Source organism: Myzus persicae, unplaced genomic scaffold, assembly GCF_001856785.1.
Source record: "Myzus persicae strain clone G006 unplaced genomic scaffold, MPER_G0061.0, whole genome shotgun sequence".
Lineage (NCBI taxonomy): Eukaryota > Metazoa > Arthropoda > Insecta > Hemiptera > Aphididae > Myzus > Myzus persicae.
This window is the reverse complement of record NW_019100814.1, coordinates 405,061-431,986: the sequence shown is the minus strand read 5'-3', so window position 1 is coordinate 431,986 and position 26,926 is coordinate 405,061. Positions and strand designations below refer to the sequence as shown.

Below are 26,926 nucleotides of genomic sequence, written 5' to 3'. Positions count from 1 at the left end.
TAACTCAATTAAAATCAAAATTAAGGACCATTTTGGCTCAAGAACGATTCAACAAGTCTTATGCTGATAAGTGATAAGGATACAACAAGAATTTGCAATAAATGTTGAAGCTAATAGTGTTATTGATTATTTCAAAAATGAGGTACATTTTACAAGGCGAATGACGCTGTAAAATATTAAATCGATGATTTTAATATAATTTATTGTGTGGCTACATAATATTATATAGTAACGTGTTTTATTTTACAAATTTTAATTGTTTTTTATTGATAGGTAGTGTTTCCTTATGATTTTGAATCTCAACACTGAGCAGAAATTTTAATAATTTGACTTGTATGATTATATTAAAAAATATAATATAAGGTCTGGGTAGGTCTAGTGAGTTAAAATGGTTAAATTTGGTGAATTTTGAACTAGTGAGTCTGTAATATTATTGTATATTAGACGAAGCCTCTCATGGCTTACTGGGGGGAGGTTTAAACCTAAAAACTATGTTACTTTGGTCATAGATTAAGTATACTAATATTATCTCAATAAATTTTATCTATGCTTTGGTACACAGACTTTTTGCATACCCTGAAAAAAAGTTCTGCGCCTATGTTTGTGATTTACATTGCGATTAAAGATTAAAAATCGTGATTTGAGTACAATATAAATACATAATATTCGGGGCCGGGACAGATTTCCCGATTTTGATAGCGGTAGTGATAAGCTTTTGGCCGAAATGATAAGAGTGGTTGTTCTTTGGTATAACATCGGTTACACAGTGACCAACTTGAGGTGGTGTTGCATAGCAAGTCGAGGGATATTTTTGATTTGCGGAGCGGAGCGACGGCGCCGAGGAGCGTAGCGACGAGTGCCGCTAACAAGGCATCACTGTAAATTATTTCTTATTGGTGGTGTCACTGCTGGATCTCTGGTATATTCTGGTACGAGTTGTGGTATATCGAGATATCATAACAAATTTTTCGCTTATCAAAATCGGGAAATCTGTACCCGTCCCCATAATATTCATCATTCTCCGTCGATTAGGCGGTAACACTGTAATGTCCGAAGGTTTTCGATAACGAGTTGATAAATTTTTCCCGTGAAACGATATACAATAATAATACATAATATAACATAGTTTTTAGGCACCTACATATTATAAATTATTATTTTGTATTTTGATATTATAGACTTAAAAGTTTTGAAGTATTGTGAATTTTCATTTAATCGACGCGCCGTTCGATCGGTTCGGATGTGTCGCCGTCCATCAGACGTTTCAAGACTGCTTGCAGCTACGTAGCTTGCAAATCGTGTACATAATATTAAAATAACTTGCAAAATTCCTATTTTGTGTGGTCAACTACAACTCTTCCCATTTGTTTTATTTTTTTATTGTTTTATTGTTTTTTTAATCATTTACACAGTAATACATACTGTTCTAATGTTACCAAAATCTATCGGTGACGTTTCGAAATGGACGAAATATCGTTGCTGAAGAAACGCACTTCGGCTGAAGCGCTGCACAACATGACTCGCAACGAGGACCCCAACCCACCAACGTCCAAACTAAAACGATCTTTCTCACTTAAGCGTGACCTGATACGCAACAAACATGTAAAGCCTGGCGATGTAGACGATGCTAGACTAAAGCTGTCGATGCTGAGGAAACCGTCATCATGGAACAAGGTACTGGGGAAAATGTTGCAGAAAATGTCATACCTTGGCTTACAACAAGACAAGAGCAATCTATGTTCCAAGTATGATGCTTATGTTTCACGCTCATCAACAGACATCTACAACGATAACACCTATCAAACTCCAAAAATTTTAAGCAGTGACAAAGTTCCGGGTGTGGTTGGTCTACGTAACCAAGGAAATACATGTTTTATAAATGCTGTATTACAGTGCTTAAGTCATACAGATGTTCTAGCCAGGTAATTACCTATCTTTCAAATTTATTAATTATTTTAATTTTAAAAATAACCAAGTTATCTAAATTTAGGTACTAAGTTATAACTTATAAGTAAATTAATGTAAGATATTTATGTAGCATATACTAAAGTTATGTATAAAACAAATAAATGGTTGAACCCTGGTTAGGTAAACATATTTCAATGATTAGGTAATATGAAGTTAATCTTATTTAATAATTGCATTGATTTCAAAAAATAGTTCCTAAACTTAATATGTTGCCTATTTACATTTGAAAAGTAATTTGCTTATTATTTACGAACTTAAACATTTGTTTACTAGGAATTTGTTATTTTACCAATATTTTAAATACCTAGCTATCTATTTTTCAAAAAAAATCAAATTTATAAAAATTATAGGTACCCATGTAGTCATACTCAATATTCTCTGTCATTGTTTTTGTATCTAATAGATTTTGACGTTTTATACACTTTATTTTTGCAGAAAAAATATAAGTATTTGTTTTCAAAACCATAACAATTCATATTGGAACATTCATCATTCTGTATTTAGGTATCTCGATAGGTACCTACTTATTTTTGGATATTATATAATATATTCTTAATGTAATGGTATTGTGTTAAAAATTGAAATCTCAATAATTTTTTTAATCCAATTATTAGCCCCATATCAAAGTTCAATTAGATTTGTGCTCTTCTCACCAGATAATCTCAGCTTTGACCCCTTCCCTTTGCCATAAAGTTAATGCTATTGCCTATTAGGAAAAATGTGTACATAGGTACTTTATTACACACGTGTGTACATGATACACAATTGCTAAATGTCTTATTACAAAATAAAATAAAACAATGGTTTGATTCAATGTTTACCTATTTCAATAAACAATTCAAATTTATTAGATAGAGATTGCTAAAGTTCTAAATTTATAATATTGTTTTATAGACTAGAATAATTAATTAGTATCAATGTAACAAGTTTAGAAACATTTCTAAAATTAATTTTGTATTTAATATTATAAAAATAGTACCTATAAGTACCTGCTGTCTACTTCCGATTGAATATAGCTATAGACAAGTCTAGTTATTACATAATTTTTTATATGACAACTAATAATAATTATCATAGACATCATATAAATGCTATTTACAGAAAGTAACTACTAATAACTACTTAAGACATGTTTATTCATTGTAAAATATAAACTGTCTTATACAATTAGTACTCTGATACTTCATAAATATTTAAAAATAATTTTGCGATTTTATTGGGCATATTTACAATTTTTAAGTGGGATAGTTAGATATGGGTACCTATTAGGTAATGATTTGTTTTTTATGATGTTTTTCATTGAGCATATATTTATATACAATTCACAACGTTTACTATTTATTAATTCTAACAATAACTATTCTGGTCTTCGACAATTCCTTGTTGCACTACTGAAATTGTCTGGTCCTCCACTTGGCCCTCCTGACAATATTTCATATACGTTACAATTCTATCTAAAACTACCCACAGCTACGATATTCAAATTTCATTTGGACCTACTAGATTTAGATTTGTCTTAGAAAAAAACGCGGAGTCACCACTGAATATAGCAGAGTGGACATGCATGTTATCATCTGGCATTAGTTTAGTGTAAAACTATTCTTATGATTGTTTTTTACCAGAGTAATGACTAGAAATTTAGTTTCTTATGTTTTTTTTCTTAAATACATGCCTAAGTTCTTAAATAATCATCATAATATAGATGAAAATCTTGTATTATCTTTGAACATTAAATTTAATAATAGAATTTATTTTAATTTTATTATGTTCCTAATGAAATAATTTTGATGAATTGATTTTTAAATATTTAAGAAAAAAAATTAATATTGTAATTTTAATTTTGCTCTAGATATTTTGTTATGGATCAATACAAAATGGACCTTACTCGAAGAAATAAGTTGAATTCAAAAAAATATGGTACACGAGGAGAAATGACTGAACAGCTGGCATTATTATTGAAATCTATATGGCTATGCAAGTATGACCCAGACATGTCAAATCAATTTAAAACAATTGTAGACAAATATGGTACTCAATATCGAGGAAATAATCAGCATGACGCACAAGAATTCTTATTATGGCTTTTGGATAAGGTTCATGAAGATTTAAACATAGCTACAAAAAAAAAATATAAAACAATTAGAGTAAGATAGCTTAATTAATAATTATTTTTTATCTATTATGTTACTTATCATTATTATTTTTCTCAGAACACATTTGGGAGGCCCGATGAACAAGTAGCAGCTGAGACACTTGCTAATCATATACGTTGCAATGAGTCCTTTATACATGATGTATTTCAAGCACAATTTAAATCTTCACTTACATGTCCGCGCTGCATGCGTCAATCCAATACATTTGATCCATTTTTGTGTATATCAATACCAGTACCACAATGTTATTCAATGCCTGTTTTTATTACTGTTATTTATACTTCCCAACAACCAAGAGATGTAAGTTAAAATCTATTTGTTTAATAGTGGTTTTTAATTATTCCTATATGTTAACTACTTTTATAATTTTGACTTTTTAAAGTTTATAAAGCTATTTAAAATTATAGTATTTTTTAATTAAATTTATTTTATAATTAATCTCTTACCTTCTGATAACTAAAATAAAATTTTGATTTTTAAAAATTGATCGCCAAGTATTATTCATATCAAAATAAAATTCTGATTATTTTTCCTGTACATTTTTGTTTATTTGTAAATATTCAATATTAGATTAAATAATTGTTCGCTTTAAGCGTTAGATACGTATCACTTTTTAAAAAAGATTGAGGAAGTTTCAACATTAAGAAATATTTTCAAGCTCAAAATGGATAATATTCTCTTAATCATCAGTCATCGCCCTGTTTATACAGTATATTATAAACTTTATAGTTATAAATAATACCATTTATTTTCTAATACCAAAATGTCATGTTATTGTAATATGATTAAAATTATTTGTTATATAGGTTAAACTTGGATTGTCTCTTCCAGTTGATAGTAGTATAGCTGAATTTCGAGAGTTATTATGGTCTTACACTGGTATATATCAAGAGCATATGTTAATTACTGAAATAACTGATATCGGTTTTAATCGAACATTTTGTGGTAATTATTATTTATTTGTTCAATGCTTAAAGCATAGTAAACACTAATTTAAATTATATTTTTTAGATTCTATGCCAGCATCTATGATAAAAGAATCAGATCCTTTATACTGTTTAGAACTTCCTAAATTGAATGATTGCAGTAATGAGAGTGGACCTTACTTGTTACTATGTTGGGTTAATATTCTTGTTGTTGAAGATCAATGTTCAAGGTTGTTTGTCTTAGTCATTTCATGTTTATTCATTGTATAAGTATTTTTGTTTCTGTACATCAGATTTGGAAGTGCTTATACCATGCAAATATGTCGTGAAACATCCTATAAGGACCTTCAAAAACTTTTACTGAAAGAAATGGCAGTGATGTTACATGATGATATATTAACAACTGATCAAGAAATACCATTATTTGGTATACGATTGGCTGATGCAAGTGATTTACCTCAATATTTAGACCCAACAGTTGAATTACCTCTTTTTACTGATCCAATTGACCAAGCATTAGCTATGTCTGGGGATCAACCTCATATAAAATTAATTCTTGAATGGAGTCTACATTCTAAGGAAGCGTAAGTTTAAAAATAAGTATAACTATTTGGGAAAGATAAGGTTACTAATAAACATTATTTTTATTATTTTTAGAACAATTGCTGATCATTGTGATCAAGTTGAAGAGCATGCCAGTGTAAGACAGCTAAAATTAAATTCTGAAAAAGGAACATCCATCACGCTTGAACAATGTTTTGATGTAAGTTGTACATTTTTTTTTTTTTTTAAATAAAATAGTTATAGTGACAAATTACCATAATTTACTCTTTACTAAATAATATTTATATAAAAATTAACTACAGACATGTAAAAAAAAATTCAAATTACATTCTAGCATCATATGGTTTATGAATTAATAAATAATTTGTTTTGAGTTTTATCCAAAATAATTTTGGTTTTCAATACTTTAGCTATATACAAAAGAAGAGGTATTAGGTCCAGAAAATGCTTGGCATTGTCCACAATGTAATCTTAAACAAGAAGTTGTGAAGAAACTTGGATTATGGACCTTACCTGATATTTTAGTGGTTCATCTAAAACGGTTTAGACAATCTCTTTCACTACCGTCGTCGCGACAGCACAATAACAGGTACTTGATGATGATATAAAATATTAGAAAATTATTAAATTTCATTATTTGTAGGTATATTTACCAAGTATAATTTTTTTTCAGACAACCAACAAAACTTTCAGTACTTGTAGATTTCCCTTTGTTTAGTTTTGATATGACCCCACATTTAGCTATAGGTCGGGATGTTAGGGTACCACTGAAGCCTCTAGCTTCTCGTCGGTTGTCTTCTATACAGGATCGTAACCTATATGATCTTTATGCTGTATGCAACCATCATGGATCAGATCCTCATAGTGGACATTATACTGGTTAATATACATTGATTACGGTTTAATTATAACAATAAAATAACTTAAATTTATTGTTCTAGCATTTTGCAAAAATCCATATGATAAACAATGGTATAGTTTTGATGATACTAAAGTTACACCAATATCTGATACTTCTCTGGTCACGACATCTGCATACATGTTGTTTTATCAACGACGAGATATGATTCTCAATAATTCTGACCATTGGGCCACACGGTTACATGCACACATATCAAATAGCCATTCGGTTGGACAAATAGTTGATAATATAGGTAACTTATGAACTAATTACAACATGGTTTCTATTAAACATTAATGGAAATTAAAATAAACATTTTATGTTCTTTGTAATCATAGGATGATATACAGGATGATTCACTAAGTATACTCACTCCCATTTTTTCTTGATTCATGCATTTATTCTATTTTGGATTTTGGAGATTATGATTTAGTCTCATGATATTTAAGGTTATTTAAGAACTATTGAGTGATATTAACATCCTTTTCTAATAAACCTAATAAATAACTAATTTTTTATTTCATGTTAAACCAATATACGGAAAAATTATACTAATGATACAATACAGTTTAATAACTTAGAAACTACTCAATTAAATTTAAAGGTTACCTTTCAAAAAAAATGTCTGCTAATAAATTAACACATTGCCTGCCATGCGGCCGCCAGCGGCCTCAAGAATATTTATTATTTGTACGCCAAGTTCATTTTTCAGTGTCATTATAAATTTGTATGTATACTAGCGTTTCCCAAAGTGTGTTCCGCGGAACCTTAGGGTTCCGTGGGACAATGTCAAGGGTTCCGTTAGATGTATGAGATTATTGAGAAAATTATGTTTATTTAATGTTTGTTGTTTAAAAAATGTTTGATTGAAAATTTTTTTTTAAACTAAGTTTAATAATGAAAAGTCATTAACAGTATCATTAAAATATTATTTGGACTTGAGAGTTTAAGGAATTGATTTTCCTTTTTTAATTTACAAAAATTGTAGTTGAGTTGGATTAGACATTAGGGTTCCGCGAAACACGAACAATTTTTTAAGGGTGCCGTGGTCGTAAAAGTTTGGGAACCGCTGATGTATACTATTGAATTTGAAAAAAATTTAAAAATACAAAATAAAATGTTAAAATTATGTTTTATACATCAAAAAATTGCAATTATTCCCGCTATGCCACAGCGCATTTTCTAGATCATTATTGTAGCGCCAAGGAAAAGTTAATAATATAAATCCAAATTAATTTGGGGCAGCCCGCTGCCATATGGCCTCCTACGAATGATATGGTGCGGCAACCGGCGGTCTGAAAATTATTAATACCTAATTATTTTTATATGGACGCTGGCGGCCGCATGGCAGTCAACGTGTTAAAAGCAAAAATAGTGGTTCTTATTTGAACATAAGAAGTCTGTATCGGTATACTACACTCCTTAAATTATATCTTGAAATTTGGGTCTTCTAATATATTTAGAAATATCAAAAATCAGAATTCAAACACAGTAAAGTAAACTGTCTTCAAAATAGGATGGTATGGCAACCACTGTTAAGCGAATTCCGCGGTTATTCCACAAAATACAAATTGAAACAAAGATGCTATTGTAATATGTAGTATAAAGAATTTAAAGAAAATTGTACACATAAGTACACATAGTAATTTTATTTGAACATTCTCTTAATATACAGAATGTCCCATGGGATATATCCATTGCCGTAGAGGAGGACTCACCGCCCAAACAAAAACCGGTTTTTTGCCACTCACAACACCTGTTAATGGGATAAATTAAAATACATAATTGGATAAATAAAAAACTTATTTAAATATTAGAAGATTTTTATTTTTTTTTTCATAAATACATAATAATTTGTACCGAAAATTTAGTGATCATAATGAAAAATAAATAATAAATATTTACTTATAAATCTTTTTGGTATCTATATATAATGATACATGCATAGAGTAGTATATATTTATTATTTTTGGGAATTTCCCCTTATTGATTCTTTTTGTTAATACACTCAATTGTTCTAGTCCCAAAGTGAGTCTAGTAAGCTCAAGCTACTTAAATACTTATTAATTATAAATTGTGTTTTAACTTTGTATTAAATTATTTTTTTTTAAGAGCACAATAACGATGATATTGCAGAGTTAAGTGATTCACCTTCAAGTCATACTATTTCCAGATCATCGACAGTTGAAAATGATACGGTGTTTTCAAGATCGGTAAATATTGTAATAGTTGTAAATGTACAATTAATAAAAATAATTGATTGTTTTTTTCTATTTAGAGTTCGCCTATGGTAAATGGTAGAAGGCCGTCTGATCTTTGTCTTGATGATACTGAAAAGAATTTCAAGAAACTTTTACATAATGCTAAAGAATCATGTATTTAAAAATTTTAGTTATATTATTATTGTTTTAAGGTTGTTATTTTGAAGGATTTCAAATTGCTTACCATTGAAGAATTATTAATTGTTTTTATAATATTTAAGTTACGTACACATAAACAATTACAATAACATTTTGGCAAAAAGTAATGAATTTGCTCATACAAAGGAACATTCCTTATACATTTTTACAGTTTCCATACATTAATATGGAGAAACAACATTTGTACTTACTACAGTTTTCTGATTTTTATACTTTATTCTGAATAAATTGAAAATCTTGAATATGAATAATATGATATTGAAAATGTTTCAATATATGCTCAACAATATGTCCCTCAAAAAATGTTGATATAATAAAATATTTTAGAAAATAAAGTTTGTTTTTAATTTTTAAAGAAAAACCCTAAAAACCAATATTTGGTATTTTTGTGTTACTCTGTCATATGTGTATAATGTTGTGAAACCTAATGCCTTGTTAAGCTGGGGATTAGTATTATATTAAATATTAAGATGATATTGGAACAGGAAATGCGAATATTACTTATTATTGCTAATTTTTACTTTCTCATTTTATTACTACCAATACATATTATTTACTATTTTAATTAATAACTCTTTAATATCATGCTGATCAGACAAAAATGTAAAAAAAGCTGATTTAAGTAAGTTGATAATTTTTTCATCATAACCTATGGACTATAACTATAGGATTATAGTTAAAATAATATATTTTATATGCAATTGAAAAACATGATAAAATATTAATGAAATTAACAATTATGTTACATCATCTGAATTTTTTTTACAAATAATATAATATAGTAGGATATTTTGAACAAATAAACAAGGAAACAACTTCTAAAGCCTAACTCATTTTTGTTTAATAGTACTAATTAATTATTTTTACTCTGGTAGTGTACTTTTAGTGGCCTATCCGTGATCTAACGCGAACGCGGTTTGAAGATTGAAAAACGTCGCGAGGGATTGCAAACTGGATTTTTTTAAGGAGTTCAATATAGGCATTTTCAAAGCTTTTCTTGTATAAAGTGTGTAAAGAAACGAGACTAAGTCATCATCACGGCTTCGCGTTCGTGAACGGTAAAGAATATATTATATACTAATTTTGTCAATCTTATTGTTATAAAAAATGTCTTAATGATATAATAGGACTTCTGGAAACTGATCTGAAATCGTAGATGTTATGTCTACTTAAGATCAATCAGGCCAAATTTTTGATTTCAATTTCGAATTATCATAATTTAAAATTTCATAAATTTATAATATATAATATATATATATATATTTTTCAATCTAAATTTATTGAAGTTGAGGAATGACATTTTAAAAAGTAGCTTGATCGTGAATTGGACAAGTAGAAATAATAAAAAAATGTAGGTATATAATTTTTTTAAAGTATACCAAATAGCGTTACTTAGCCCAACGACTAACTCTAGAATTGACAAAATATTGGGACATTTTAGTTGAAATAACATAGCCTAACTAACTACCTACAGCTTGCAATCCTCAAAAATACCTATCTTAATAATAATAAATTATAAAATAAATGGCAAAAATTAAAAATTGTAAGATTATACATTTTTCCTCATATTGTTTAAAAATTTGGATCTTTTGTTTTTGATTGTTTTTTATTATCATTATTATTATTATTTGGTAATATCAATTTTTATTATCCAAAAATTTGCAGAAACGTTTAAAACTGGTCTTCAAAAGGGATTTGCTTTCTTGATCATCTTTCCGGGACTCTAAAAAAAAAAAATAAATAACTTGAAATATAATTCTGTTTGTTTATAGAAGGTACTTTAGGACAGTTTAGGTAGGTAATAATAGGTGATAATAATTTTATATTATCATTAAGAGTTTTAAAAAATACCATGGCAGTGGCATACGTACCTAGATATTTTCTACGGGAGAGGTTATATTAAAAAATCATATTATGTATACATGTTTATATAATATATCAAAAATCAAAAAGGTTTTTTAAGGTTTATAATGACTATGCCACTCGTATCTCCTTGACATTGCTGTAGGTATTCATATCGTAGGTATTTATTAAAAAAAAAAATTGAAAAATTATTTCGTCAAATAAAAAATTACCAGAGCACCGCATATTAAGTTGTTTTGTAAATTTTATATTTATAAAAAGAGGCTTCAACAAAATCAAAGAAAAGAATAAACAAAATCGGGTAGAGTAGATAGGCATCATTTTGTCATGAAAGAAACAAAAATTAGAGAATGAAGAAAAACAGATTAGCTCAAATATTTATTTATCAGTGATAAATGATAATATGACAGAAAAAATAAATGTCAATATTATAATAATTATATTGGTACCTGAGACTTATATTACAACGTGAGATGTTGACAGTAGACAAGAAGGATATAATTGTTCATATGTCAATATGTCATATCCTTGCAGTAATTGAGTAATACTAGTGAGACTATTGCAATGATAGTTAATAATAGTGACAGAGACGATGATTTGAAAAATGTTGATTATTCGTTAGGTACATGTAAAGAGTTATAAGACTATGTTTACACATGGTCTATTATCCGTTATAAATAAAGTATTTGATGTTGCATTACCTACAGTACTTAATGAGGGTATATATATATTATTTTATTTAAAACGTAAATAAAAATATTTAAAATGTTAATCATTTATAATTTTTGCATTGTATATCAATCAGATTTTATTTATTTTAGGGTTATAAACTCTCAGCTCACAAAATAGAGATTAAGGGGGTTGACCTGGGTAGAGCCTCCCTAGTTTTAAATAATACATTTTACCGACTGTGTCAGTTTTGACAGAACACCATTGGTTTAAAAACTCTAACACGACACCGTTTGACCAACCGAAACCAGTTTGTGGAATATATTCACCGCCACCACCAGTTTCACCCGGAAGTTCGACGTGGTACTATTAAAACAATACATTTTGACATCACAACATATTTTCAAAAACATAAAAGTGATTATATAGGTATACAATTATAATTTATAACTATTCAACGTATAGATAACAATAATGTTTCACGAGTAATTCTTACTTTTTCATACATAAACGATTTTTCTGCAAATCCTTTATAATTCGTACTCAACCAGACCTCAGCCATTCTCGCGGCCACCTGTTGTGCGCAACTATGTCCTGTCCTGTCCAGACCTTGAATAATATACGCCTGCAGAGGAGGCCAAGCATTTGGATAATCCCACTGTTGTGACGATACGTACATGGACGTAGGCGTACCTTTAGGGAGTAATTATTATGAAATTATTATTTGCCTACCCAACACCTTTACAATGTAATCGAAAGTGTATAAAAACTCATATTCCATTTAAATTCCAAAACCTAAACACTCGTTAAATAATAATATAAAGGTTATTGACTATTGGTTACAATATTACAATATTAATTATACCTATATAAATAAATAATAGGTAGCTACTTTATTTTTTTTATTAAATTGAATAAGTTAGCCTTTTTCAGTACCTACATATGGTACTTAAGTATACTATACTCACTTATCTATACACTATACACTATTCAGTATGCAAAAATACACAATACATACGTCTTGTACGTATATTATATATACCTATATAATACTGACACTGTACAAATATACCTAACTATACCTAATCATATTAGTATATATTATTTAAATTGTGTTATAATTTTGTACCATGAAAGCTTATGCTGAAATCTGGTTCGATAATCCCTTCATCTCTTAAATATCTTAATACATCATTGGCCACCGACTTTTTTGGCATGTCATAACTTTCTGTCCACAAAGGTGAGATATTGGACACAACAAAACATTCTCGATGTTTATGGTTCATTAAATCCCAGTCGAACCAAGCACCTCTGTCTGATCTCCACATGACCTGCAGCAGATGTTTGGTTTTTCGTGAAAATAATGATAAATTATGGTCATTGATTTATAAAAATAGAAAAATTCATTCAATATTACAGCTGTTACTAACTTCTTGTATACCATTAAGAAATTCTTGAGCGACAATACAATATTTGGTGGCTTTGTATTTATTTCCTAACTGGCCAAACCATGTACTCAAAATGCGTGCATTTTGGTTTAGTATACTATTTAATTCGACTGGTACAATACTTGGCACATGTACATTCGATAGTTGATCTGTATTTTTTTTTAAAACATATTTTGTATTTTAGTAATTTCAAACCTTTGGTATTCATGTTATATGGGACGAGAGTACCAACCAGGATCGGAATCGGGATCTTTGTCAGTAGTTATAAACCATCTACTCGAATAGTCCCATCCAGACTCAGCACCAGACTTAAGCCTAGTATACATATCATCTTTCTCATTTTCAGTCTCAAACTTTTCAGCAACTTCGTAGTCTTCTCTATATCGACATAAATAGATACGTATTTGTAGTGATCTTTGTCCCCACAAATCTATCATTTTATACGAACCTATATGACTCTGGTCTTGGTCCCCTCGACGGTGCGTTGTATCTGGCCATTTTATACGATTTACCGTCTTTCTCGAAAGTCACCATCCGATTTTCCGTCCAAAAATGGAATTCACTCTCCAAGTCCTAAAAAAATGATTGATCGGTGTGTATGATTTATAGTTGTTCAGATATTACATTTTGCAAATCATATATTTATATATGTATTATAAGTGTTTGCAGAATTTACTGGAATGATTTTTTTAATATAGTCAAAGTCGTTGGTTTCTTTATAGTAACTCAATGCCATCAGTATGAGCAATGGTGGTTGTGATCTGTTAAGGTAGTATGATCGTCCTCCATTCGGCATGAAACCGAATTGATTCACCAGCGATATGATATTGTCGATGACACCACGAGCCGTGTCCTTCATGTCGCACAGCATAAGTCCGTTGACTATCCAGTACGTGTCCCAATAATATAGCTCTCTAAATCTGCCTCCTGGTATGAAAAACCCGTTTGGAACCCATATCAGGGAGTACTGGTCAGGATGTACTCTCACGTCGTCCTTGACTTTCCTCGCTAGGGTTTTCCACACCTGGTTCAATCCCAACGCCCACTGTTTGTAGTTCTGATCTCTGATCCTATTGGCGATCGATGGGTTTTCGCTAAAGTCGGGTGGATTCCATACCTCCAACTCGTCTCCGTCTTCTAAGTGCTCGTCTATGAACTTGACCAACTCGGTTATTGGAGGCACGTTACCATTGTGAGAGTCTTTCAGTTTCTTATATTCGGATAAAATTTCGGACTCTGTACATATCAGTTTCTTGTCCACAAACGTTTTCGAATCCGGATAAATTCGTGCTAATTGTACGTCATGCATAAATTCACTTTCACAGTAGAGTTTGCTTTGATTTAAACAATCGAAAATATATTATATTATTTATTAAGTACAATAAACATAATAATATGTATTATGCACTAATTATGCTACCTGCAAACCTTAAAATAATAGGTAAAAAAATATCGCTAATAATAGGTTGTTATTTGGGTTTATAGGACATAAACCTAACCTGTATAGTGTGTGTATTAATAGTAAACATTGTATTTATTACATATATATTGTTATAATTATGTACTTACTACCTACTACCTAATACCTATATTGAATTTTATGTAGGTAAGTAATATACTAATATACATCTATAAATATGAGTGTGCAGACACAGGTGATAGCAGGTGCATCACTAGATCAATACTGGTACATCCTGTCCGTTACCTATGGTTCTTTAACTTTAATTAAAACATTTGAAACACTGGTTTACTTAATTTTCAGTATCACAACTCAAAATCTGGTGTTTACAGCTTATGGTGCTTTTAGCTCTGTTTACATTCTCCTCTAAAAATTCTACATTTCTTTAATAAGTAAAATAAATTCAATTTTATCAAAATATTTTAGCATAACAAATACGCATAAGTAATTGAATTTTTTAGTACCAAATTTAAATAGTTCTGTTTTAAATCCTGTTTGCCTATAACATTTTTTTTTAGCTTTGTGGGTTTAATCTTATTTCTTTACTATTTTAAAATGTAAGCAAAAGAAATATAACTGTGTAAGATTAAAATTACGATACAAAATAACCATTTAAAAAAACGTTTAATTAATTATTATTATTGTATTATTATAAGGGTTTAAGGTTCATGCAGTATTTGGAAAGTTCACACAAAAACTGAACTCGTTCGCCTTCATACTATTCAGTATTCTTATAAAGGAAAAATTGAACAAATGAACGAGTGTACTACGTTGTTCATTAATACTATAATCTACAGAAATAAGATACCGCATAGACTCACAGTATACTATAATAGACTAAAACAAATTATGAAAATCAACTTGTTAAAAATTATCATTCGTATTTTTTAAATTTATATTTTAGTTACAAAATATTAATGTAAAAAACATTAAAATAAAAAAAAGAGTTTAATTTGGACTGGGTGTAAAATGTTACAAGTTCTCTAAAAATTTGAATTTCGTTCACGTTCACACCATTTATAAGAAATAAGTGACGCTCACGTGTCATTCACTAAATAGGTATGAACACTATGAACGCACGTGTTCTTTTCAAACAATGGATTCATGGAGTACTTAATAATATACAATTAAACATAAGTAACACAGTAATATAAAACAATTTCATCACTCGTAAACCTATTTATTATTGTATAATCATTATTTAATTAAACTCAAAGCTTGCATTTTTTTAAATATGAAAGTAGCCGGTATAGGTACCCAGCAATCACATGATTAAAAACAATGCCATTTCGGCAACTATTTAGTTGGAAAAAAAAGTAGTTGAGATTTATTTACTATTATGTTCGGACTCTGTGATTAATTTACATAAAAATTATAGGTACCCAATACCTAATGCTATTAGATAATATGTTCACTTATACAATATGAATGTAAGTCGTTATCCTAAATAAGTACTTGAATTCGATACATCGATTGTTTTTTTATACATCTCGTCAGCGAAAATTGTGTAACTTGTATTCATAGACACTATGGGCGATGTACAATATGCGTATTTTAGAAATACTTGTTGTATATTAATATTTATAGAAGGTAGCAATGTCAAAACTAATATTTCTAAGAAACGTGAATAAATGGTGACTTTAAGTAGGTATTTGATACATGCTTAAACGAATTATGAATACTTAAACCAATTTAATAGATTATTATTCTATACCTGAGGCATGTTGGCTGTAATGCATTGGATGCATACACTGTTCCAGTCCTCCAGTCTTCGCAAGGCGCACACATTTTAATTGATAGGAGACTTTAAAACGTCAAAATAAAACAAATTTTGAACTATTTTATGTAGTTAAATACTTAATGTTTAAACATATAATGAATAGATTAAATAAACATGGATTAAAAAATAATGGCAATTTGATCATTATAAATTAATATCATACAAATATGAATAGTATGAATTTCCAATATCAACCTATCAAAATTTCGATTTATCAAAATAAAATTAAAACACTACGAAAACAAAAACGAAAAAGCGTCGTGTGCCCATATTAACAACTAGATTGAAGATTTTATCAAAAAATCAAAAGAAATTAAAAACTTATTAATTACCGAAAAATATAATCTCTAGGGGCTACGCTTGTAATATCTAGTAGAATGCATATAAAATATAAATTTCAGTTGAATTAGATAGGTACTCATGGAATTAAAAAGTAAAATTTTGATTTTGAATATTTTCAGAAAAACTATCTGTTAAATAATCTACCGTAGAAAATGGGTGTTATGTGAACAACAGAAGTTTGTATCTCTTCTGCAAAGACACTCCTATAGTAGTAGAAAAAATCTCAAGAGCTTGAAAATATGGTCTTAACGTAATTTAAAAATGCCTTTCCAATTCCTACGGCATCATTGAAGAATATAAAGGTGAGGCATGCTTGGCGGATAAACCTATAAGTACTTGCATAATTATGATGAATACAGACATCACAGCCTCCCCCGACCACCATAAACTGAGAAAAATAAATGTATCAGAAGTCGAATACCTAATTGATAAATATATATTGCAAAATTGACCATATACCTACGTAAGTAGACGTTTCTACTTAAGACTTAGGTCTTACATTTTGTAGTAGCCGTATATATTTTATAGGCATATGATAAACGTATTATATAGTGATAATCAAAAAACTCAAAATATCAAAAATTTAAAACCTCGTGGTTACGACCTTTCATTATTTATCAGTCTACGATCGACAATCTTGCCACCCCTATGTCCTATTGCAACTACACAACAAGACTTATTAAAAATAAATTAATAATTAATATACTAATACCGTGTGGTTATAATAGAATTATGTCCGTCGTAAATTATTCGTCAGTTTGTCCGTCCGTTCACATCAACTGTTTCGGTGTTAGGCACTATCACAGCGGTTGCGTAATTTAACTATAGTTTGCGTATTGTATATTCATATTGTTGATTTTATAAATAAATAATAACATGGTAATATTAATATGTTCGACCAGCATACCTCTATTCGTCTCGAATAAATCGTTTTATCAACTTCAAAAATAATAATAATTGGATTTCCTACTTACAAATATAATACCTTCGTAGGTACATAGTATATGTACCTATTTGTTTGCGTTTGCATTTACGTTTCCAATCGTCTAGAAAATGTGAACTTTTATACTGAGTATTCGATTAAATACTGCTACATTACTATATATAATCGGTTATGTACATATTTTTAATTCGAAACAATATCAATTACCATAGTTGTTTGTATAATATAAAAATCAGGAGGTCAGCAATAATTAGCTTGTTCGTTTAGATCAGTGTGCTTTTCCTCACTTATTGTTAATTGTAATTAAAATATCGTTATCTTAACGCCATCCATATGATATTAAAAACCATTAAGCTTCTTAATTGCACTAGAAACCATTTTCACGGTGTTTGCAACGAACTGGCCAGGCCATACTTGTACATGTTTATTTGAAATCTCACACTGAGCCGCCGTATATCGAGAGTACAAGGACAGGTCTTCGAAAAATATCGTCAATATTCATAAAAATTTCTAATTTTCTCAAACATTTGGTTAAACTGGATTTAGAAAAGTATTTTCACTCAACAGCCTTTAATATAGGTATTTTAATTTAATGGATTGCGTACCTTTAAGTGCTTAAACGTTATAGATTGAGAGGTTGCAGTCATTTGAACGACTGAACAAAATAAAGTGTGCAGTTATATTATATTATACTATTATTGAATCTGAAAGTACGATTATGATCGTATTCTCAATTTATAATTTGATGAATGTGCTTCTATAAACAACGTTCAGATTTTATCACAAGCCGTATATAGGACGAGTTAAAAATGGTAACTGCAGTAAAATCAATACAATTGTGGCTTACATAATAAAATAAGGTTTGCAATATTAGTTTGTACACTTTTTATATGAAATAAACTTCTATAATTTGTCAGCAGGTTGTAGGTATTAAGTTTGTCATTCGAAATACCAGACTGAAAATCGCTATAGCAAAATTACGTATAATAGGTGTAAAAATTATAAACCTATCGTATAATTAAATTGTTATCCGCACATCAACACGAAATAGTTATCCTGCAGTCTTAAGAATAGTGAAAAACGTGTATCAAAAAATGCAGTTTCTTGTTTTTCAATTTTTTGTCATATATTTCCAATAAATTAATAAGGCATACCACATACCTGTTGTACACGCAAAAAAGTGTATAATATATTATAAATTACAAGTATTTTAACTATTAAAAATTGCCTGTTCTTTTTTTAATAATACCAACATCAACAACAATTCCTTATAGTAATTAAAATAAGTGTAAAATTATCTTATACAATTGTATATAAATGAAACAATATTTTAACAAATTATTTATCAATAGACATATTATGTTATTTCGCATTGCGTTATATTTGTGTGTATAAAAAATTAATAACTCTAGATTCGTGTTGTCTTTTATTTAATAAAAATTATCTAAAAATAATATATATTTTTTTAGATGATAAAAATTATTATGTAATAATTAGTTAATACTGAGTTTCTTCATTGAATTTATCAGCGTTGCAGCCGTTCGAAGCATGGTCAATTTAATTAGGTACCTAAGTATAATCAGTTTCCGGTGCATAGGCGAATAGGAAGATTATCCGCGTCTCCTCAAGACTGAAAATAAAAATAAAATCGTTAATATTTGATTTCATTACAACATTGTTTGTGAGTGTTCTGTATTTATGTGATTTTTTTGAAGTCAAACATAATATCATAATATAAGTTATAACTGGTGTCATTTTAAACTGAAAAAAGCTTAAGTGAGAGATAACATTGTTGTTGTGTGCTATAGTGCTAAAGTACTGTGTCACTGAAATAGAATTTGCAAATTATAAAATACAATTATTTTTAACAAGTGCCTTATATAGGTGAATTGTAACGGGCAAAAATATTCCCATTTTTCTTTCATACCCATCATTTTTTATTTACCCAAAACATTAACTGTTGTCTGATCCTATTGAAATCACACAAGTATCTATAACCAGAAGTACATCCTAAAAACACAAAATCATAATTTTTCAAAACCGGATTTACGTTTATTCCATTATTCCATCAATATTTCGCACAGATCAAGAACATTTGGTACAAGTTAATGGCAAAATATGTTCTCCTTGAGGATACCTTAAATACTATGCTGTTTTTTGTACAATCGAATCAATAAAAACTAATCTTAATTCGTATCAACATATTTACACAATAAATAAAAATCCTTTTAAAATTTTGTTTATCTCTTTTTCTTCTCAAAAGTTTTACAAACATTTTTCCTTGGCAATTTTGAAACAAACCACAAACTACAAACTCGCAGGTTTTTGGTGTCAGCTATTCCGTATAGTACATTTTATAATATAGACTTTTATGCACCAATTAGGTACAGAATTCATTTAAGATTTTTAAAAAATTTTTTCCAATGAGGGTAAAAGTTTTTCATTTAAGACATTTAATAATTTCAAAATGTCATCTTACCGTTTGTCCCGTTCGTTACTGTATCACCCCATCGATGTAATAACTCAAACACCAGTCCATTTGTCCAACCAAAACCTGTCTGCGGAGTATATTCTCCACCGCCACCAGTTTCTCCTGAAGCTAGAACGTCATACTACAAAACAATTTTCAAATTAGAATGACATTTAAGAGTAGATACCTATGGTTTAGATGGTATAATATAATGTTGTATCCGTTAATTACTTTTTCGAACATCATTGATTTCTCTGAGAATGACTTATAATTTGAGCGTAACCAAACTTCAGCCAATCTAAATGCCACCTGTTGTGCAAGTTTCTGGTTTGTCTTGTCTAGACCTTGGATGATGAAAGCTTGCAGAGGAGGCCATGCATTTGGGAAGTCCCACTGTTGTGATGAATTGTACAAAGACGAAGGTGTTCCTATATAGAAACAATAACATTGTTTTTCATAATGTACTTATTGAGTATCAGTATTGCATTCATTATAATATACTATTATAATAAATTGCGTATTGTCAGGTATTTTATTCATAAACAAATTGAATTTGAAAATCTTATGAATTCTTAAAAAGTTGCTTTATGAAAACTATTATTTAATCGTACCGTTGAAATTCACAGTATAATCGGCTTCAATAATATGATTATCTCTTAGATATCCCAACACTGAACTAGCTACCGCCTTTTTCGGCATATTGTAGCTTTCCGTCCACAGAGGTACAATATTGGAAACGAAAAAATATTCTCGACTTTTATTATTCATCGTATCCCAGTCAAACCATGCCCCTAGGTCTGGTCTCCACATAACCTATAGTATTAATATATTATATGTTATGTTTTTTTTTCAATAATTAATAATTTAATACACTTATTAAAATAAAATATAATCTAATATACTTCTTGTATACTGTAAAGAAGATTCTCGGCGATCACACGATATTTCTCGGCTTTAGCTGTATCTCCCAACTTGCTATACCATGAACTCAACAACAGTGCATTCTTTTGTAGTAGGGAGTTTAAATCGACTGGTATTATATGCGTCGTTTTTATATCAGTCAATACCCCTAGAAACGTCGAATATACCGTATTATGCTGTGTTTCTAATTGGAATAATGAAAATACTTACCACGATCTGAGCCATTTTTAGTTATAAACCATCTACTTGAAAAGTCCCATCCAGTCTCTGCTGCAGACTTCAGTTGGGTGTAAAATTCTTGTTTTTCATATTCATCTTTAAAAAATTCCGCCGATTCGAAGTCCTCTCTACATTAACACAAATACTTTAGACGGTGCAATCATAAGGCTACCAAAGTACACGAACCTATAAGACTCAGGTCTTGGACCCCTCGATGGTGCATAGTATCTTGCCATTTTGTGCGATTTGCCGTTTTTCTCGAAAGTCGTCATTCGGTTTTCCAACCAAAACTCGTATTCACTATCCAAGACCTAAAACAGTAATTGATCGTCCTGTGATTACAATTTAATTTCGTAATTATTATTTATGCAATAATTAGTTCAAACTTACAGGGATGATTTTTTTTACATATTCAAAGTCGTTGGTTTTTTTATGGTAGCTATCTACCATCAACGTTAGAATTGGTGGCTGTGATCTATTTAGGTAGTACACTCGTCCACCATTTGCCATGAAACCAAACTTCTCCACTAACGATGCTATATTGTCAATAACACCTCTAGCTGTTTTCGTCATGTCACATAATAACATTCCGTTAACAATCCAATACGTGTCCCAATAGTAAAGTTCTTTAAATCGGCCTCCGGGTATAGCAAATCCATTTGGAACCCATATCAGCGAGTATCTGTCAGGATGTACTCTCACGTCGTCTTTAACTTTCCTCGCTAATGTTTTCCATACTTGGTTTAGTCCCAATGCCCACTGTTTGTAATTCTTGTCTTTAACCCGGTCGGCGATGGAAGGAGAATCAACAAAATCGGGTGGGGTCCACTCCTCCAACTCATCACCATCTTCTAAGTGCTTGTCAACAAATTGTATTAACGCTTCTTTAGGCACTTCACCTTTGTACTCGTCTCTCAGTACTTTGTAGTTGTATAAAATCTCAGATTCTGTGTACTTTAGTTTCTTATCTACGAAAGTTTTCGAATCTGGATAAAGTGCAGCTAGTTGTACGTCGTGCAACAGATCACTTTCACAGTACACTTTGCTAAAAACAACATTAATGTCAGTTAAGTTGTTATTATTTTATTTCTAATATTACGGGAAATTTACTATTTTTAATTTTGAATATTACAAATTATAATTGTACACTTGTAATTCTGAGCAGAGTGATATTTAAACGATAAGAATAATAATTTTAATTATTTTATTCCCCCAAGGCGGCAAGACGCAATCATAGCTCCTATATTCTCTTCAACATATTTACAGCGGACCAATATCTACTTCTACTAACACCTTTGTCACAGAATATGCCGACGACAAAGCGATCATTTCAACTCGTGAAAATCCAATCATTGCTTCAAACAGGCTTCAATCCCACCTCACTTATATAGTCATATTGAGACCTGGTGTAAAAACTGGAAAGTTAAAATAAATTAATCTAAATCCTCCCACATCACTTTCACTCGAGTCACTTTCAATGACATCGAAATTCCTACCTCACTAACCACTAGGAGTTAATCACCTTGGAGTTCACTTTGATAAAAAAAAAAAACTAACTTTTAGGCCACCACATACACTTCAAGCTCAAATGAACTCTCGTATTCGTAGCCGTAACTACTTTTTAAACTCAAAATCAAAACTCACAATCATCACCAAACTTTAACTTTATACAAATGTCTCCTAAAACCTATTTGGACGTACAGTGTCCAGATCTGGGGGTCAGCAAAAAAATCAAATATTCCAAAACAAAACTTTACACCTAATAACAAACGCTCTTTTACGTTTCGAACCGAACACTGCACACTGGTCTAAAACTACGATCAGTTCTTGAAACTGCCTCTAAATTCTACAAAAGTTACCACAACTCACTTCCCGATTATCCAAACTTACTATTGCAATATCTTTCAAGCCCAATGCCCGGAAATCCTCTCAATAATATTAAAAGAGTCAAGGGAAATGGTGTCACGACCTGCTTCTTAAGTAACCTCTTAACACAACTCAATCGTAGGAGTGTTGCCATTGGGTGGCTTCTCCACCCAAGTTCTCTTGCTTTGTAAATCTTAATGTGTATGATCACTTATGCTTACCATACTAAAATTTTATAGATTGTATGAATTAAATGAAAAAAAAACGAAAATATAAAAATATATTTTTATATACATTTAATGACATTTTCAAAATATTTAGATTAATTTTACGCTGTTGCCTATTTGTAGTTCACACCATATTTTCGTAAATAGTAAAATATATTATTATAGTAGTTTTTTTAATTTAAAATTGGTCAAATGCAAATGTTAATAAAATATGGTTTTTTACATTATCTTATTTGCATTTGCTGTTGCACGAATAAACTCATATCAAAACCTTAATCATTATCAATACTTTTAGTCAATCGAGAATGCTAATTCTACTGGTATCAGTTTCACGGACTTTAATCCTGTAACGATAAACCAACTTAATTACTTTATTCACTATTAGTTCTTTGTAATATATAGCTAAACATGTTTTCTCTAATTAAAGTCATATTTTCATTATGACGTATTACGTGTGAAGTGTTGAACATATTTTTTATTAATTCCATATATTATGTGTAGTGTGTACCCACTTAAAAAGTAAAATCGTTATCTAGATACGGATAGTACACCCTATCGACAATTTTGTTATATTAACATTCCATATGACCATATAACTATGAGTATTTCATATAATATATCATAAATACCTACCTAACATCGTACCTATTATAAAATTGGAATTTGAAACTTAATCTGAATCATTCAAAAATTATAATAATAAGTGTGTAAATTAGTTAAGACTCATGTAGTCGAATAGGAGGACCTACTATAAAATAATTAATCTCAAGTTTTAATGAAATCGGGTTACATATGTTATTGTATTCATAATTTTGTGGTTTTTGTCGTAATACATACTATATTAATCGATAACTACTTATTAATCGCTAAAAAATGTGACGAAGAACTACATTTAAACTTGTTAACGCATAGCAAGTTGTCAATGCCATAAACTCATTATTATTCGTTATTATTTTGAATAAGTTATAAATTAATTTAAGCCATAAATATTTAAAAACACATGAGTAAATAGGTACCCACCAGTATTGTGAAATACGTAAGCAGCAATGTAGTATAATAAAAAATTAACCCATCTTATACTTAGGTAGATTAGAATTAAGTTTCTAAGCAACATGTCTATATTATTTTAAATCGTTAATATTTGTATAATTACTATAATTATGTACCTATTTTCTATTAATTATGAACAGTAGGACTAAATATTAATTATTTTAGTTTCTTAGATTTCCATTTCTTCACTAGGTGCGTTTTTGAGAGGTGATGTAGGTACGGAAAAATGAAAATTGCTTAATAAAAAATAATTTATGTAGGTAATCACTTTTTTATAAAGAGCTCAACCATATTTTGTTTTAAAATTTGAACAGCAATTTGCACAGAATAGTTTTTTTAGTATAGTTATTTGTGTGCATATACAATAACGAGTTAATACAGTGTCCATAATATTCTTTCAACAATTGCATGTTTTCCTTGTGGTCAATTCATTTTTTTTCTCCGCACATTTGTGTTAAAAATATGTTTATAATGTTGTTGTGTGTTTATTTGTTATCTCGTTAACATCTGTTATGTGCTTCTTCTAAGACTGCAAGACAATACTTGGTAATTATTCTAATGATAAAACATTGTCAATATTATGTAGAGCTTTGGCAAAGTAATTTATTTGGTATACTTTTAAGTTGTAATTTTTAAATCGTTTTAGTTAGTTCATCATAACGTAACATATTATTTTGTAGACTTATGTTTTTTTATCTTGTAATCACACATTATAGGTATATTCACACATATTTTGGGCAAGTTATTAGTATCAAAATATTCTCATTGTTTTTGGAGTAGATTTCAGTACAAAATTGAAAAGCGATGCTTATTAAGGAATAATCCTTAAAAACTTTTTAAAGTACAAACCGATTACCATATATACATAACTATTTACTACTTACGACGATTTAGGTATAAATTATTTTATTATCATATTGTTTACTCTCAATAGCCCAATATTATAATGTCAAATAAATGTAAAATTTTTATTTACGACTGCCAATGTTTATTTTATATTTAGGACCAAAATTTTAAGCTAATATTTTGGAATATTGAATTAAAAGTTCTAATAAAATAGTTTACTAGTTCTAGACATTTTATGATCATTAAAAATTAACAAAGTGGTGAACATTTTCTGATAACCTCTATATGACTGAATTTCATTAGTTTAAACCTTCAACTAATAGGTATATTATATTTTATATTTAGTTGCTTACCTACATATTTAGAATTTATCCATTACATTATTTGTACGTACTATACACCAGTCACTAATATGTTGCCATATAAATAATATTATTAGTTGCATTTCAATTTATTAAATATTATGATTTACAAAATTTTAATAATGTTACTTTAGAAAAATATAACTACTCAACTTAAATTATTTTTAAAATATAAACTTTGCCTAAAAGTTTAAAGTGCAATTATTTTTACCCGACATTTTCATCGTTATAATTCGTAAGAAACTTTTAATACAGGTAACCTCAAGATTTTTTATGATTCAATTAAATATCAAATACAAGGAATTAATTAATGAACCAGTTCAACACAATATAAGTAAAATCAATATTTTTTTATACCTTTGACACGATGGCTGAAGTCCATTGGATGCGTGATAAAATCCTCTTGCCAAATGAACAAATTCCTGGTTATCTGCATGTGTATAATACACAAAATGTGCCAAACACACGACCAGTAAGTGGAATCGCATAGTTTCAAAAATATTAAACGAATTACAATAAAACGAGGATGATGAAAGCACAGAGAGAAAAATAATATTTTTGTTTTATTTCTTCCAATAAACTAGCATAATCTTTTTGTTACAATAATTTGTGTTAAAATAAAATAATTATTGTTTTTTCAATTAACAGTTTAATATTAAAAGACAAAAAAAAAACCGTGAGATTTTTAAGTTGGACCCTGAGCCTTCTTCACAGGTTTCCCACAGGCCTTGCACGAATCGACTGCACTAATGACCAGCGTACATTGTGCCTTTATCGGAACACAAGACCCAATGCTAATGTTGCCTAATAATTCATTAGACAGATAGTGTACGGTAACCCCTCATGTGTGATAATTTGTGCAAATACGAGCAGATAAAATACACGCGGTACGGTATACGCACAAATTGTAAAAAGAAATTGTTGACACGTCTTCGTATTGTAATCTATTTTCCCCCTTTATCCTTTTACTGGTTTTACAACAAACATATTACTTAGAATGAAGTAGGTAGGTATACGCAGCTATGTGTGGACAAATTAGCTCTATTCAAGTAGATTTTTTTTCGCATTTCCTTGCCCAATTTTCATGGCCATGTTCAACCGTTCCATTATTGTGTTTAAACGAATTTATATTTGGTGTAACTGGCAAATTCTATTTAGGTATAAGTTATTATCATGCACTTGTTTTCGGTTTCAGTTTTTAAATGTGGTGGCTAACCGTTGTATGCACAGTTGTCACTGTAGACTACTGGTATTTTTGTAAGTAAAAAATGCGTCCAATATTTATTCATTTCATATGAATCTACGTCGATTGGTATTTGTATAACGACAAATGAAATTATTTATTTCACATTTGTGCACAAAAATTGATGAAACAAATTTTACAACTCGAGCTGTTTATTTGTGTTATATTTTTTATTCATCATCATAATATACGCGATGTTCTATATGCCATAGTTGCAGAATATGGATTCAACAAATAATACAATTTCAATTCAATATTTGCATATTATTTTCATTTTTAAAATGTA

At 29.4% G+C, this 26,926-nt stretch overlaps 3 protein-coding genes across 8 annotated transcripts; 1 reads left to right on the top strand and 2 right to left on the bottom strand.

Annotated features, from left to right (window-relative positions):
- Positions 1-1,099: 1,099 nt before the first annotated feature.
- LOC111026236 (ubiquitin carboxyl-terminal hydrolase 31) lies at positions 1,100-9,267 on the top strand. 2 transcript variants are annotated; one of them, XM_022304272.1, is made up of 12 exons: positions 1,100-1,922; positions 3,818-4,112; positions 4,179-4,421; positions 4,928-5,066; positions 5,133-5,277; positions 5,341-5,631; positions 5,705-5,810; positions 6,022-6,200; positions 6,285-6,490; positions 6,553-6,765; positions 8,625-8,734; positions 8,791-9,267. In XM_022304272.1, the coding sequence occupies exons 1-12, from the start codon at positions 1,462-1,464 to the stop codon at positions 8,893-8,895; spliced, it is 2,493 nt and encodes an 830-aa protein (XP_022159964.1). In that variant the 5' UTR covers positions 1,100-1,461; the 3' UTR covers positions 8,896-9,267. The 2 variants fall into 2 exon arrangements, with proteins under 2 accessions (XP_022159964.1, XP_022159965.1); XM_022304273.1 differs by having other exon boundaries at positions 8,625-8,725; positions 8,791-9,256.
- Positions 9,268-10,497: 1,230 nt separating this feature from the next.
- LOC111026237 (trehalase-like) lies at positions 10,498-17,566 on the bottom strand. 2 transcript variants are annotated; one of them, XM_022304274.1, is made up of 10 exons: positions 17,206-17,566; positions 16,086-16,175; positions 13,589-14,246; positions 13,361-13,485; positions 13,145-13,290; positions 12,895-13,061; positions 12,594-12,795; positions 11,961-12,157; positions 11,701-11,830; positions 10,498-10,655 (listed from the first exon to the last, which is right to left on the bottom strand). In XM_022304274.1, exons 2-10 carry the CDS (start codon positions 16,157-16,159, stop codon positions 10,570-10,572), a joined length of 1,785 nt encoding a protein of 594 aa, XP_022159966.1. In that variant the 5' UTR covers positions 16,160-16,175; positions 17,206-17,566; the 3' UTR covers positions 10,498-10,569. The 2 variants fall into 2 exon arrangements, with proteins under 2 accessions (XP_022159966.1, XP_022159967.1); XM_022304275.1 differs by having other exon boundaries at positions 10,570-10,655; positions 17,200-17,566.
- Positions 17,567-18,843: 1,277 nt separating this feature from the next.
- Positions 18,844-26,216, bottom strand: LOC111026250 (trehalase-like). 4 transcript variants are annotated; one of them, XM_022304292.1, is made up of 10 exons: positions 25,755-25,885; positions 21,437-22,091; positions 21,233-21,357; positions 21,038-21,174; positions 20,809-20,975; positions 20,518-20,719; positions 20,138-20,334; positions 19,916-20,048; positions 19,364-19,446; positions 18,844-19,066 (listed from the first exon to the last, which is right to left on the bottom strand). In XM_022304292.1, exons 1-9 carry the CDS (start codon positions 25,883-25,885, stop codon positions 19,367-19,369), a joined length of 1,827 nt encoding a protein of 608 aa, XP_022159984.1. In that variant the 3' UTR covers positions 18,844-19,066; positions 19,364-19,366. The 4 variants fall into 4 exon arrangements, with proteins under 4 accessions (XP_022159984.1, XP_022159986.1, XP_022159987.1 ...); XM_022304294.1 differs by having other exon boundaries at positions 19,382-19,446; XM_022304295.1 differs by lacking the exon at positions 19,364-19,446 and having other exon boundaries at positions 18,848-19,066.
- Positions 26,217-26,926: the final 710 nt, after the last annotated feature.